This window comes from Symphalangus syndactylus, chromosome 14, assembly GCF_028878055.3.
Source record: "Symphalangus syndactylus isolate Jambi chromosome 14, NHGRI_mSymSyn1-v2.1_pri, whole genome shotgun sequence".
Classification (NCBI taxonomy): domain Eukaryota; kingdom Metazoa; phylum Chordata; class Mammalia; order Primates; family Hylobatidae; genus Symphalangus; species Symphalangus syndactylus.
The window spans coordinates 53568215-53584063 of record NC_072436.2 but is presented as its reverse complement, the minus strand read 5'-3'; the positions used below and the strand labels follow the sequence as shown (position 1 = coordinate 53584063).

The following is a 15849-nucleotide window of genomic DNA, read 5'->3' as shown; positions in this document are numbered from 1 at the left end:
TCACAGCATTGGAACACGGGAGGTAGTCACCCAGAAGAACTTGAGCGGCCTGGTGCCCATCCGAGACTTAAGGCTAGACCCCAGCCTCCTCTGTTCCATCCCTTTATTAGCTCTGAGCCCCAATTTACTGATTGTGTGGCTCTTTCTGAGCATAGCATACCTGGTGACCAAATTGCGTTGCAAATGAATATCATTATGAAAAATTAATAAGTCACAAGAAAAACAAAAGTGCCAGAACATGTCCAGCCACCGTGTACCTAACTGGACAGAAGGAATGTGTCAAAGCGTGGTCTGCCAAGAAATATTTCATGCCTTACATTTTGACGTTTTGTTCTTCTGAACTGTAAATATCTGCCAAATTATTTCACCAAGAAGACTTGTTTGTTTAGCTCCTGTAGCATCTTCAGTGCTTGTAACATGTTCTTACGGTGCCCTGTCACTGCATCGTTTAGCTGGCCCGGAATTCCTTGTACCACGTCTCTACCTTCTGATGTACAACTATCTATCACCTGTACCTCTCATGTGCCCGGTTTCCAAGAGAAACAAGTTCTGTCTAAAGAGAATTTGTATATTTGATACTATTCTTTAAGTGTACTGCTAACCCTTCCTTTCCTTTCGACGACAAACGAAAAGAAAAAAACATGCTTTATAACTGGCTCATCTAGAAAAACCTATCTAACAGGACATGTACTTTCTGCTTTCATTTCAAAGCGTAGTCCCTGAATTACAGTAGCAAACAGTTTGCAGAATCCTACCATTTCCTTGCTTATGTTTATTATTTCCAATTAAGGATGACACAAAGCTGTGAATACAGTAGTACACTGTAGCAAGGGCCAGACACAGAAAGATCACCTCCTGCATACACCAGACACAAATCACCTACTGCATACGCCAGACACAGAAAGATCACCTACTGCATACGCCAGACAGAAAGATAACCTACTGCATATGCCAGACAGAAAGATAACCTACTGCATATGCCAGACACAGAAAGATCACCTACTGCATATTCCAGACACAGAAAGATCACCTACTGCATACGCCAGACACAGAAAGATCACCTACTGCATAAGTCAGACAGAAAGATCACCTAGTGCATATGTCAGACATAGAAAGATCACCTACTGCATATGCCAGACACAGAAAGATCACTTACTGCATAAATCAGACAGAAAGATAACCTACTGCATGCGCCAGACACAGAAAGATCACCTACTGCATACGCCAGACACAGAAAGATCACCTACTGCATATGCCAGACACAGGAAGATCACCTACTGCATATGCCAGACACAGAAAGATCACCTACTGCATACGCCAGACACAGAAAGATCACCTACTGCATACGCCAGACACAGGAAGATCACCTACGGCATACGCCAGACACAGAAAGATCACCTACTGCATATGCCAGACACAGGAAGATCACCTACGGCATACGCCAGACACAGAAAGATCACCTGCTGCATACGCCAGACACAGAAAGATCACCTACTGCATACGCCAGATACAGAAAGATCACCTACTGCACACGCCAGACACAGAAAGATCACCTACTGCATATGCCAGACACAGAAAGATCACCTACTGCACACGCCAGACACAGAAAGATCACCTACTGCATATGCCAGACACAGAAAGATCACCTACTGCACACGCCAGACACAGAAAGATCACCTACTGCACACGCCAGACACAGAAAGATCACCTACTGCACACGCCAGACACAGAAAGATCACCTACTGCACACGCCAGACACAGAAAGATCACCTACTGCATACACCAGACAGAAAGATCACCTAGTGCATATGCCAGACACAGAACACTTACTGCATAAATCAGACAGAAAGATAACCTACTGCATACGCCAGACACAGAAAGATCACCTACTGCATACGCCAGACACAGAAAGATCACCTACGGCATTTGCCAGACACAGAAAGATCACCTACTGCATGTGACTTTAGATTTACTCTTCACTATGTAGGGATCATTCAGCTGGTTCAAGGAATTAATGCATATAGTCACCAAAGGCTGTTAAAGTTATATACTTTTATTTATTTTAAAACAGTATATTTCATTTAAAAAATGGTATCTTTAATTGCAGATTAAAGTTCCAACATCTTTTCTCTCTTACTAATCAAATATGATTGATAATGAAAAAAAAGCAAAGAAAAAATGCCAAATAAAATGATCCCTGACTTGTGGGCAGTTGCGGTGGATGGAGCTGTGAGAGCAGCAGGGCGCTCTGGTTTCTGCTGGTGCCCCCTCGGTCCTCACGTGGCATTCCCTGCAGCGCGATGAAGTGTAACCTTAACACCCATGTGGGGCAGAGGGTAATTGTCCACCTGTAAAGGTAACCAAATAGATCAGGAAAAACTCCCCACACCCTGTGCAGGACAGTCAGCAGCTTCTCTGTTTTCCAGTTCATATTATGTTGTGCCCCCACTTTCTATCTCCAGCTGGTTCCCCATACACTGTAGTTTATGAAGATGATTTTTTTTAACCAGGCCAGAAAAATGGGAATGAATTTAGAGAAGCTTGCTTCTCCAGAAACTTGACACCCATGCATGCCCAGAAACCCAGTCGACCACAAAAGGCGGTGACCTCTCTTCATTCTCTCTCCAGGACTCCCAGACCTCACCCCGGGCTTTCTCTCACTTGGTATCAGCTCAGAGTCTGGGTCCTAGGAATCATAGAAGCGGTTAGCAATGAATGGCAAATGCTAGACTCAACACTTTACATTCTAAAGTGTAAGACCATCCTGGGCACTGCAGGCTCCCTGGGGCAGGCGTCACCCGTGTGTCACCCCTGTAAGTGAATCCACGCTTCTCCAAGTGTAGTGTGTTCACTTGTCTCTTCTAAAATAAATGAGGTGGCTGTTGTGGCATAGCTCCTGGCGGCCTTCAGTAGGGAGTCTGAAGTCACCAAACGCCAGCTCATGGGTGGTGTAAGCTGTGGCAGCATGACAGTAGTCCCTGGGCAGTGTCTTGTCCAGCCTGTGATTATTTGAAAGGCATGTTTGCCACTTTCCCTCTTTCACATTGAGGCGTGCACTTCAACTAAGACCATCTTGTTTGCTTTATTTGAAAGCGAAAGAGCAGAGTCCACGGCCTCATTCAGTTCCCATTACACAGCTTCCTGGTCCTGCTCCTGGTAACGTGGTTCCAATGCCTGTAGTGGTGACTCACACGCACTCTCACCTCCACAGCAGGGCTAGTGGCTGGGCAGAGCCCATGCACAGAGGAAGGCCCTCTGACTGCATACAGCACCCCTCCCTCTCCCAGGGCTCAAGGATGCTTCTGTGGCACCCTCCAGGGACGCCTACCAGAACCCTGCCTCATAGCACAGAGAAGCTGTGGCCAGGCCGAGGAGCCCCTCCCAGGGGGCCTCAAGGACACCACGGCCTGATCCTTGTCACCATACCTTTCTGCCCATGTGGGCTTGGCCCGTGGGCTGAGAGAAATGAGACCAAAGGGAGCGAGATAAGGTTCTTTGTTTCTCTCCTCCAGGGTCTGGGTGAAAATCAGTATGCCGCCTGTGTACTTGGAGAGCTACCAAAAGGACACCATGAGATTAGCCTGGGTGGTGGGTTGGTTTTGGCTTTTTAAACTTAAAGTATTTGAGAAAAGAAACGCAGTTGCTCTCCCTTTATGCTGAATTTTCATGTCACTAAGGCCTTTTACTCATGAAATCAGGCCAAATAAGTATTCAAAATCTTACTTGCTTTAGTGAGAAATAGGCAGGATGAAACAAAGATGGGGAGATGATTCAAGAAAGGGGTCATTGACATTTAGTGATGGTTTTTAGTTGCTTATACAGTAGTAGTGCTGAGGCATTGTTGATGTCAACCAGCTCTAGGTGTTCAGATTAAATCAGCTTTCTGAAGTTAGGGAAACCATAATCAGGAGTGGTTCTCTTTGGATGGTCTTATAAAATTGTTGTATAAGTTTTTTCAACTAGTATGACAGTCACTATTTACGCCTATGGCTTGATTCCAGCAGAGATTTTAACACAATGACCTGTTTTCCCTCCACAAAGTGACAGGAGTAGCAGCCACCCCATGCTCAGCCATAGAATACTAAGATACTGATGCCTGCAGATGAGTTCTCAAGTGGAAGACCCCACTGGAACCAGAAAACTAGAGGATTCCCTAAAATTATCTGTCACTTGGGGTTGCCATTTTAATTTTCATTTCAAAAATGGATGCCCTTGAAAAGAAATAATTTATTGATATAATAAAAGTAATCATGGAGCTTTGAAATAATTAAGTCCCTCTTGCTAAAATCTAAGACCACCTCAACATGTACCATTGATTCCTAAAAAGTATGCAGCCAGTGTGATGAGTGGAGGTGTCCTGCCTTAGGGCAGCAGCTTGGCCTTTGCAGCAGGAAACCCCAGTTAGCACAGGCTGTCCTCGCCACCTCTGCATGCCTCGCCCCAGGCCCTCTTGCCAGCTCGTCCGCACAGGCAGGTGATGGGATGACAGTGTCGGCATGTGGATCAGCCACGTCAGCCGGATATTGCAAATTCAAACATCTGGGGGAAAGTAAATACAATTGGATTTGAAAACTACGTTGAAATGAAAGGATAATCTTTATTATAATTTCACATCCGATGTGTTCAGCCAGCTAAACTAGGCGTTAACTCCTTTAACATGTAAATAAAAGATAATGTCAAAGTTCACAAATTATTCTGCCTCGCTCCTCATGGCAGTTTAGCATTTACTAGTGACAGGTGGTTTTTAAGCAGTTTGTACATTTCTATAAAAATGGAGAAGCCATATCTGAAGTAGTTCATTAACGTAAGAGTTTCCAAAGATTAAAGGAGATTAACTGTATATAGGAACCTATAGCTTCTGCTTTAAGTGGAAGTACGTTTTTGATTACTGAATGAATGCTGGGCAAACATGATTGTTACTTACTCCAGGGGGCCTCCTGTGGCCTAGGTGTTCAGCTCAGATGACACACATCTAGCTGAGGCCTTGAGGCTCTGTGACAAGAAAGCATATCCAAGTTACCAAATTAGTTATAACAACCAGGTGGATACTTTTCTAAACTATCAGAGCTTAGCTTTTGAATAAAAATTACTGTCTTACCAAAAGTATTTTACATGTTCTTGATAATGAGACTGTCATTTTCACTTTAAAAGGCTTGAGCAGTTGCCACTCATGTTTTTTTTTAAATGCATGACATAATGGTCTTCATACAATATGAATTTTTTAAAAAATCACTGTTTCTTGTTAACTGCAAATTTTACATCTCATAAGGGGAATTTTGTACTAAATTTGATAACTAGTTGATTTCATTGCTAGTCTTAGAACAGTATAAAACCATCAAGTTACACTGTGCTGTGGGAAGTCATTTATGTTTAAAATCACTTTTGCCGGTTAGTTTTATGTTTATACCTGAACATTTCCCAGAGAACTCCCCGGATGCGCTCACTGAGCAGGTGAGCTGCTCATCCTCCCATGCAGTGTTTGTTTTTGCCCCCTGGATTGCCATGGCAACCCTCCATCAGATGCAGCTGGGGATGACGCTGGTAGTGAGTTCTCTAGGGAAGGGTACCTGTGGGCTCTCACTGGCTCAGTGGCACCTGTGCAAGAGGGAACACATGGGAGCAGCCCACCTGTGGAAGGGTGGCTGGCTGCTACCAGAACTTGGTGAGATCCCTCCCTCATAACATTCCAGCCCTGACTGCCAGGCTGCTCTGTAGACAGTGCATGAACCCATTGGATTACCTGGCACCCAGAACAACTGTCCTCCAGGAGACAGCAGACCAGAACAGCCTTCCTAGCCAGCTGGCTTTGCTACATGTTGAATTCTGCAAGGAAAGTCAGCATTTTGAATTTGATGTGATTACAGCTCTTGCTAATACAGAAAAGTCCAGCTCTTTGAAGCTCTGAAGTGCAACTTTAATAGAGTAGTAATATTTCTTTTTCCACTTCATTTGCTATGTAAGGGAATCTTTGAACCACAAGTTATGATAGAACCCCAGAAGACATGAGCGACATGAAACCATTCACTTGGAAAAGGTTTTCTTCCACTTAGATACAGCGCTGCTTTTAGGAACGCACAACTCACAGCCCCACGCAGCATGTGTCCATCTCTGTGCTTCTTAATTGCCTTGTTCAGAAACCTGCCATCTTACGTATGTATTTGTTGTAAATGAGTCCGGCACCCATTTAAATTAATCTTTTTTTTAATGTTATGAAAATGATCAGTTCATTTCATCTTAGTTTAAGTCTTTTCTTTTTCCTTTTTTACTGCCGTCATTTCTTGTGCTTGTTTTTTCCCCAGTGAGGGTTGTCGAAGAGAAAATACAATGAAGAATGTTGGAAGTCGCAAATATGCATTTAATTCCCTGCAGCTGAAGGCTTTCCCCAAGCATTACAGGCCTCCCGAAGGGACTTACGGAAAAGTTGAAACGTGAACACACGGTTTCCTCTAATTAGCTGTTACATAATAAATGTGGGTACCCTCTAGTGTCATATATGAATTCTTCAAGAAGACCTGAAGGATTGGTTTTTATTTTTTGTGTTTTTTTTAAAAAAAAACATTTCACTAAAGAGTCTCTGGAGCATGTTTTTTGTTTTTTGGGTTTTTTTCCCATTGGAATCAATAGGAGGTAATGTTTGGCTCAATAGTGTGGATAGTAACAACTGCCCATTTAAATAGCCTTTGGCTGTAACTACACAGATCTCATCAATAGTTACCTACATGAATCAAGCTAGGTTTGTCTGAAATGCTAGAAGACTTTTTCAAATGCCTGCTTGCTCACTTATTTTTCTACAGAGTAACTCAAAAGTGACCATTGAATTACAATCCACTTTGTAAAAATCTGAATGTAAAACAGTAAATAATAAATTAAATAATTGGATCCTAGGCAGACCAATAAATGTTATTTGGGGAAAGAAGCTAGCACTATCTCATGCAGTGAGAATAACGGGTTCTAGTGAATTATCCTATCTACACCACCACCTGAAGAAGTTGAAAGAAAGATTGATAAATCAATGGGAGATAAGACTTTATTAGAAGGTAACACCTGCAAGGTACCCCACACAGTTGGGGCCACTCTTTTGTCTGTCCCTCATGAATTACAGAACAGGGAGTCTGCTGGAGACACAAAGCCAGCAGTAAGGTCCCTTTAGCCTGCCTCCTGTTTTCTGAAGCGCCCTGCCTAGGCTCCCCCATGCCCAGAGGACACATCTCCCCTTCTTCTCTAGATGTTAATCTAGGGCTTCAGATGTGGCATGTCAACACTCCCATGGGGAATTTATGACCATGGAGATAGTAGAAACCTAAATATTTTAGGAAAACAATTTTTTTTTGCAGGATTTCCAGTTTATCTTTGAAAAGACAATACAATCATGTTTGAATGTCTGATAAAGTGTCTTATTTTTAGGTTTGCAATAATTGTAACTTTCTTATTCTCATTCTTATGTAAGATGACTATTGAGAAACAGTTGAAATTATTCTCCTCAAATGAGATTTTGAAAGGGATTTATGGGCCATAAAACTTAGGAATTTTGTAGAAAATTTTGTCTGGTCATCTTTTATAAGATGATGATGAGTCTTATCTGCACATAGCAGAGTTTGTTTCTTAGGAGTTTATATGTTTTATTGATTGTTTATGATGTTTACATGTTCTTGAAAAGGTTGTAAAAGAAGTATATATGGCACATATTAATGATGCTGATCCTAATGATTTGTGAACCTCTTAGAAATTCTTATGTCTAAAAGCCTAGAGATTCTTCTGGTTCCTTTAGAAATATGTAACAAACTTGGGCCAGGGGTGCTGAGGCATGGGGAGGACTGCTTATTGGCAGGAACACAGAGGGGGTGGGCATCAGGTAGGGGTGGAACTGGATGACCTTCCAGACCCCCTCCTACTCAAGTCAGCATGCAAGCAGCACCTGCTGTCTCCCAATGCCTGCAGGGAGGAAAATGTCTGTGAAGGACACTTTAATGAAGGATGAAGCTCTCTGCTGCTCCCTCAAAGCTGGGTTCACTGTGGCAGGCAGGAGGCAGAGAAACTCCTGCCCGCCAAACCCACCGCACGGGTGGCTGCTGCTGGTGTCAGATTCTCCTTTTTAAGTGTCAATTTCTGTTCACAGTTTTCAATATGGCTGATTTACCCTTTCACCTCTCCACCATCTCATTTAACTTGCAAATGTTTAGTTCCGTCTTTTCTCATTTTAACTTTAAAAAAATCTCCTTGCTTTTTAAAAATAAATATTACCCACATAGTTTTCAGATCTTTTTTGTCTGGAGAGCATTAAATATCTGCACTCATCAAAGGGAATATAGCAAACGTTGATCATCTGTCAGCAGTTTTGCATGTAGCACCTTTATATGAATTATTTTCCCAATTTTTGCTTTATGTAATGGGTCACCATAAAACTGTAAGACTTGGCAAATGCTATAGAAAAGGTTCAGGTTTCAGTATTCTCTCTGAAGGCATCGTTCCTGGGCTTCCAGCGGCATCACACACTTCCAGCGCCTGCAGGGTGAGGGAGTGTTGCACAGCCTTGGAGGCAAGCAGCTCCTCTCTTCTGTGGGAGCTTTTGAGTTTTCAGAGGCGCAGGGAAGGCAGTTTTACAGGTTACCGTAAAATAAGAGGTTCCGTCCGGTGTTCCTTATAATGCCTCCCCATTTAAAAAGAAAAGAGATCTATGGAAAACTGGGAATGTAATGTGGATTCTGTCAGAGCTCCTACAGAGCACAGTTGCCTTTAGTTTCCTTTAAAGATGTAAAAATATTGTATAATAGTTTTGTCCCTACACAATTGTATTTGCCAAGCTTAGTGCATTATGATACCTTTATTTATTTGTTTTGGGCAGTATTTATATATATATATAAACATACAGTTACTGTTTTATATATTCTTAGGTCATTCAAAGCCATGTATGCTGTAAATGTGCTAGTCTTTAGAATGACACATAATAAATAACTGACAAGATATTAAATGTGGTCTTGCCTGATTCATCCTATTAGGAGGACTAGTTCTATGTCACCAGCCTGTGAACGGACCATTGTTGTTGGGCATTGCGTTGAGTGCTCGGGTGCTGAATACATATGTTTGTAAACATGGGACCATGGGAGACTTCCATTTTAGAAGCTTGTTTCTGCCTAATTTGAAGCAGGGGGCAACGGGGTTGAAGTTAAGAGCATGGACTTTGGGAGCAGACAGACCAGGTCCCAATCCTGGTTCTGCCCCTCACTGGCTGGTGACTCTGAGCAAGTTGCTTGACCTCTCCAAGCCTCCGTTTCTTCATGTGCAAAGTGTGGACAACAACAGTACCTTCCTCATAAGGAACGTGCGATGAGCCTCAGAAGTACGTGTTCATAAATGGTAGCCATTGTTGTTACCTTCCCGTCCGTGAACATGGATCACATCATCTCTGTGGGTAGCCCAGTCCTCGCTGTATGACTTGTCAAAATGCAGTTCCACTTGTATTAATATTGACCCTGTTCATTGTCACCAGGACTGCATCTTGCACCACTGTGCCGTCTTCTAGGCACACACGACCCGTTATCTCCCTTGGAAAAACCCCTGTCACTGGAAATGTACAATTAAAGGATGATTGAAATGTTTAACTCTTGGAGTTTTTAGTATTACCAAGCTCCTAGAAATTTAAGCTACCACCAAAAATAACGTGCTTTTTCCCTTTATTCTCATTGATGTGCATCTCGTTTCAGTGTCCTGATTCCTTGATTCCTTGATTACTGTGAACACTGAACATCTTTTATACCTTTATGATATTTCTATGTTTGTGACTTCATTGGAGTGTTGATCTATTTCATATAGATTGTTTTTAATATATAATGTATTAACCCCTGTCATATGTTGCACACTTTTTAACCTATTTGTCAGCTGTCTTTTGGTCTGTGGTAGGAGTTGTACAATATTTTAAATGGTTTATATAGTTACATATACCTGTCTTTCATTTTGATGCTTGTTCTGAAATGGAGTCCTGGCTTCACCATGGAAGGTGGGACATATGGGGCAGCCATGTCCTCGTGGGCATGGTGGTGTGGCTGCGTGCCCATGACGAGGGGCTGGACTAAAGTGCTCACTGGCACCTTGCTTGGTGCATGGGCCATGCTCAGTTTAATATTATTAACAGTTTCTACCTTCACTCTCATGTCTCAGGATTATTTTTTCAGCATTTACCTGTTCTTATTTCTAGGATGTTTATGGTTTCAGTCCTACATTTAGATCAATCCATCTGGAATCATCTTGGTGTAAATCCTGTGTTGTGCTTACAGTATGCTAAGGTCAGAGGGAATCCCTCAAGGTCAGGCCTAATTTTGCTTCTCTTTATAAAGTTAAGCCAAGAAGAAGATATGTCAGGACGCCCAGACATCAGCCACCGTCAGCTTCTTCCTGCCCTCCCTCCGCATGCCATTCTGGCGCTGCGCTTTGGTTTCCTGTTGAGTCTCTGCTTAGTAGATGACGGCACAGTCTGGCTGCCCAGATCTAGGGGAGTTGTCCCAGGGAGGCTTTGCGCTGGAGGAAGGTAAGAGGAGCTGGATGTTGGAGCTTCCCGATTTGTGATTTTTCCAAGAACAGAAATGATTAGCCATGGGGGGAGGTTACTTCATTGTACATTGTTCTACTGGGTAACCTCCCTCTATTCTTTACCAGCATCACACAGCAGGTTGGCACCATTTTTGAATAGAGGCTTCTCACAGTATCCTCAGCAGCATTGAGTGTTCCTCATGTTGTAGTAATGAGCAGTAGTTCTCTCTCAGTAGGCAGTGTGACCTCTTTGGTCATTCTAAAGGGCTGCCAGCATTTCTCTTTTCTCAAGCCTGGGGGAGAAGAGCTGTTCTGTGTGTAGGGGTGTTGGGAACACATGGACAGAAGGAACTGGCTTCACATCCCGGGGGGGAAGAGCTGTTCTGTGTGTAGGGGTGTTGGGAACACATGGACAGAAGGAACTGGCTTCACATCCCATCGTGTTCCTGGGATGGCTTTTCCAAGACCAGCATTTCCTCCTGGCAGGCAGGCCCTCACAGAACTCTGCATTTGGAGATGGACAAACTCTCTTTTTCTTGTCATTTTCTCCCCAAAATGTCCTCTTCTACCAGCCCCTCTGAAGAGCTGATTTTCTGTAAATTGTAGTGAGGGCACTGCTCTGCTGTGCACAGAAGGAACCCCAGCCCAGAAGCACAAGCTCCCTGTGGAACCTGCAGGGATGGCAGTGATGACAGAACCAAGGGGGTCAAGGAAGGTTGGAGAGGAGTGGGCAGCAGGAAACAGCTCAGGCTGCCTGACCTGGCCCCCGGCTGCCCATGAGGGCCTCCAGAGAGGGGCAGAGCTGGCTTATCGGGATCCATGATGGTTTTTACACTTTTAAAAGAAGTGCCCTCTTCTCAGAGACCCTGGTTATTTCCAAAAGTAGGAAGTAATCAAATTTACAGTGGATAAAATCCAGTATTTGAAATCAGGGAGACAGAAAAAAAAGCAAAATAGCATCCTTTTCTGAGAGGTATATGCTGACCAAAAAGGTCTTTCATTCCTGTGAACACCAAGCAGTGCGGCCTCTGGCAGAGAGCGCGCTGGGTTGTAGAGATGGAAACTTGTGTTTAGCAGGCTGTCTGCTCCCAATAGTGGCCCTGGCCGCAACTGACCTCCTGATGCCTTGCTGACACTAACTGTAGGTGCCAACCAGCACCGTGGACATCGGCCCCAGGATCAGTCTACGATTTGTCTGGTGGCCAAATGATGACTTTTAAGTGGGGAAAGCTGGTGGGGGCTACACCGTGCTCTGCAGTGTAGTGGGATCCTGTGAGCTGGCCTGCACAGACACTCCCTCCCCTGCCAGGGGCCCCAGGGAGGCTTCTCCAGCCTGAGGCTGCGCCCTCCATACAATTCCACCCCCCCATCCTGTGCCAACAGGAGGCAAACAGAGAGTAGCTTGGTCTTGTTTTTATTAGCTGTTGCCCTCCAGGCTATGACAGGGCTCACAGGGTGTAGCCTGAGAATGCCCGTACTCTAGATTCCCTCCACTGGGCTCCTGTCTTTGCCATGACTTCTTCCTGTACCAGGCCCCCATGGGCCTTGCAGGCCAGTCCAGGCAGTTCTTTCACACTCTGTTGTCCCACATAACAGAAAAGCTGAGCAGACAGGGTAGGAAACACACTTGTGTCTCCATGGCTTCAAAGAGGATGCCTGTGTTAGATGGATGTAGACAGACACAGCACTTCACTGCTTCCTCCTCCTCACCACCCAGCCCTCCCTTGGTGTCTGTGGCCTTTCTCCTGGTGGTCCTACGTCTCTGACCATCCCTCCTCACTCAAATTGGCTGTTGCCCACCACCTGCCACTAATGGCATGGTGTTCTGGGTTCCCTTTCTCACTTAAGATGCTCTTCCTGAAAAATCTTACATATTCCTGTTGAACAAATGGTCACTTATATGCTAGTGACTCCTAAATTTGTAGGTCCATCCCAGACTCTCCCCCAAGGTCCAGATTACCTATACATCTAAGCACCGTGCCTGTCTTGCAGGCATCTCAAATACAGCATGCTCATGCTTCTCCTCCTCCAAGCTGGCTGAGTCTCCCTCTAATAGACGACCTTGGGGTCATTTTCTCCCCCACATCCCATCAGCCACAGAACCTCTATCTCTTGAGAACCATCCCATAATTTCCATCCATGCACCCCCAGGCCTGGTCTATATCAGTCCCCTCGGATCTGGACCTCTCCTGAGCATCCTCACCCCTCCTGTGAGGCTGGTCTCAGGTCTGCCTTCCTCTATGGTGATTTCTCCCCACAAATGAAGTTGGCCCTTTCAAAAAAGTTCCTCTCCTTCAGTGTTGACTATGACGATTCTTTCATGCATATCCGCATATCCTGTCCACTGTATTCATAAGAGCAAGTGTAATGCCTGCTGTGAAGGAGCTAAAGTTTGTTGAATAAACACATGAACAAATGGTGGTTTTGTGGTGTTCAACTGAAATATTTCCTATTTCAGCACTGGACCACACTGTTTTTCTCACTACATAATCGGTTACGCTAAACGCATCACAAGGAGCCAAATTCAAAAGGTCAAAGGAGAAGGCAAATGGCAGAGTGTGGTAAAGGGGCGAGTGAGAGGGTCTCTGAGAAAAGTCAGGCTAAAATTACAGGGGTTCAGGCAATGTTATCTTGATCTGGATGGCCAGTTACATGACAGATTATTTTGTTCTTAACATACAAACATCCTATTCACTTTTCAGTATACTGGTTAACAGTAAAAATTAAATGTTAAAAACCCACTATTGTTGAACAATCTCCAAAGGAAATTAAGGAAACAGTTCTATGTACAGTAGCATCATAAAGAAAATACTCAGGAATAAACAACCAAGGAGGCAAAAGTCTTGTATATTGAAAACTACAAAATTTTGCTGCAAAGAAAGTAAGGATGCCAATAAGTGGAAAGACATCTTGTGCACATGGATTGAAAGACCTAATATTGTTAAGATGATAGTACTATCAAAAGTGAGCTACAGATTCAACGTACCCCCCCCCCATCAAATTCCCAACTGATTTTGTGTGTGTGTGTGTGTAAATAGAAAAATCCATCCTAAGATTTACATTGAATCTCAAGGAACCCCAGGTAGCCAAAACAATCTTGAAAAACAAAGCTGGAGGTTGCATACTTCCTGATTTCAAAGCTTATTATTACAGAGCTACAGTTATCAAAATAATGTGGCACTGGCATAAATATGTACAGACAGAAGTGCAGAATAGAATAGCATGCCCAGAAATAAACCCTGGTATATATGGTCAAATGATTTTCCACAGGATGCCAAGACCATTTGATGGGGAAAGAACATCTTTTCAACAAGTGGTGTTGGGAAAACCAGCTATCCTTAGGCAACAAAGTGAAGCTGGACACTCACACCATATACAAAAGTTAACTCAAAATAGATCAAAGACATAATTTAAAAGCTAAAACTCTAACTCCTAGAAGAAAACACGGGAGAAACTTCATTGGAGTCAGCGGTGACTTGGGTATGACACCAAAAGCACAGGCAACAAAAGTAAAAACAAACTAGACTACACCAAAATGCAAAACCCCTGTGCATTAAAAAAAAAAAAAAAAAAGGCAGCCTACAGAATGGGAGAAAATATTTGCAAATCATGCATCTGTTAAGAGGTTAACATCTAGAATATGCAAGAAACTTCAACTAAACAACAAAAGAGCAAACAACTTATTTTTTTAATACCCATCTACCACCTTAACCATTTTAAGGGATTTAACCCATTTGAATGATTTAACTCATTCAAAATGACTTGAGACATCTCTCCAGAGATATACAAATGGCCAACAAGTACATGAAATTATGTTCACCACTAATCATTAGGGAGATGTAAATTAAAACCACACTGAGATACTTCACACCTATTAGGATGGCCACTATTTAAAATAAATAAATAAAAAAATAACAAGTATAGGCAAGAATGTGGAAAAGTTGAAATCCTTGTGTGCTGTTACTGTAGACTAATATGGCTGCTATGGAAAACAGTACAGCTGATCCTGAAAAAATTAAAAATAGAATAACTGTATGCTCCAGCAATTCCACTTATGGGTATATACCCACAAGAACTGAAAGCAGGGTCTCAGAGGTATCTGTACACCTTCACAGCATCATTATTCACAGTTACCCAAAGGCACAAGCAACCCAAGTGTCCACTGACAGATGAGTAAACAAAATGTGCTATATACATATAACTGAATATTATTTGGCCTTAAAAAGGAAGGAAATTTTGATACATACTACACCATGGATGAACCTTGAGAACATATGCTAAGTCAAATATGCCAGTCAAAGACAAATGTGGTATGATTCCACACGAGGAACTTACTTACCATAGTAAAGTTGATAGAGACATAAAGTAGAATGGTGACTGTCAAGGTAGAGAGTTGGAGGGGTGGTGGGGGTGAAGGGGAGCTCTGGAGATTGGTTGCATAATTGTGAATGCACTCAACACTGTTGAACTGTACACTTAAAAATGGTTAAGGTAGATTTTGTATGTATCTTACCACAATTAAAATTTTAAAAATATATTGCAAATAAAAGCCTGAAAAATTATTTTTAAAATGAATCAGACTCACATGTAAGAGGTAAAAATGTGAAACTCTTAAATGAAGATAAAAGAATAAATTTCCATTAAGCTTAGATTAGGCAATGGTTTCTTAGATATACCAAAAGAAAAAAATAAATTGTAATTCACCAAAATTAGAAATTATACTTCAAAGGATACCATCAAGAAAGTGAAGAGACAAACCACAAATTGGGAGAATCTGTGAATCACTTATCTTTAGGTGACTTGTATCTACAACATACAAAAAACTGTTACAACAATAAAAAGAACCAAACTGAAAACTGGACTAAGGACTTGAATAGACATTTCTCCGAAGACATACAAATGGCCAATAAGCACATGAAAACATGCTCAGACATCATTAGCCATTAGAGAAATGAAAAGTCAAAATCTCAAGGAGATACCACTTCATACCCAGTAGAATGGCTATAATCAAACATGAATTATAACTGCTGGTGATGTGGAGAAACTGGAACCCTCAAAGATTGGTGGAAATGTAAAATGGTACAGCTACTATGGAAAATTTTGGCAGTTCATCAAAATGTTAAAGTTGGGCCAGGAACAGTGGCCCACGCCTGTAATCCCAGCACTTTGGGAGGCCGAGGTGGGAGTATCACCTGAGCCCAAGAGTTTGAGACCAGCCTGGGCAACATGGGGAGACCCTGTCTCCACAAAAATACAAAAAAAAAAATTAGCTGGGCATGGTGTCACGTGACTGTGGTCCCAGCTACTCAGGAGGCTGAGTTAGGA

At 42.8% G+C, this 15849-nt stretch overlaps 2 protein-coding genes across 36 annotated transcripts in view; both read left to right on the top strand.

Annotated features, from left to right (window-relative positions):
• The window catches only part of INPP4A (inositol polyphosphate-4-phosphatase type I A), a 150084-nt gene extending 137144 nt beyond the window's left edge, over positions 1–12940 (top strand). For 19 of the 34 annotated variants that reach the window (XM_063617657.1, XM_063617656.1, XM_055242066.2 and 16 more), the window contains one exon: positions 7–9599. In XM_063617657.1, the coding sequence (XP_063473727.1) occupies positions 7–187 (181 nt within the window). In that variant the 3' untranslated portion in view covers positions 188–9599. Of the gene's footprint in view, positions 1–6; positions 9600–10331 lie in introns of those variants that run through there. The other 15 variants (XM_063617651.1, XM_063617659.1, XM_055242065.2 and 12 more) reach the window with 2 other exon arrangements.
• LOC129462252 (uncharacterized) lies at positions 949–9599 on the top strand. Of its 2 annotated transcripts, none has more exons than XM_055242086.2 (2): positions 949–1770; positions 1856–9599. In XM_055242086.2, exons 1-2 carry the CDS (start codon positions 949–951, stop codon positions 1985–1987), a joined length of 954 nt encoding a protein of 317 aa, XP_055098061.1. In that variant the 3' UTR covers positions 1988–9599. The 2 variants fall into 2 exon arrangements, with proteins under 2 accessions (XP_055098061.1, XP_055098060.1); XM_055242085.2 differs by having other exon boundaries at positions 949–1799.
• Positions 12941–15849: the final 2909 nt, after the last annotated feature.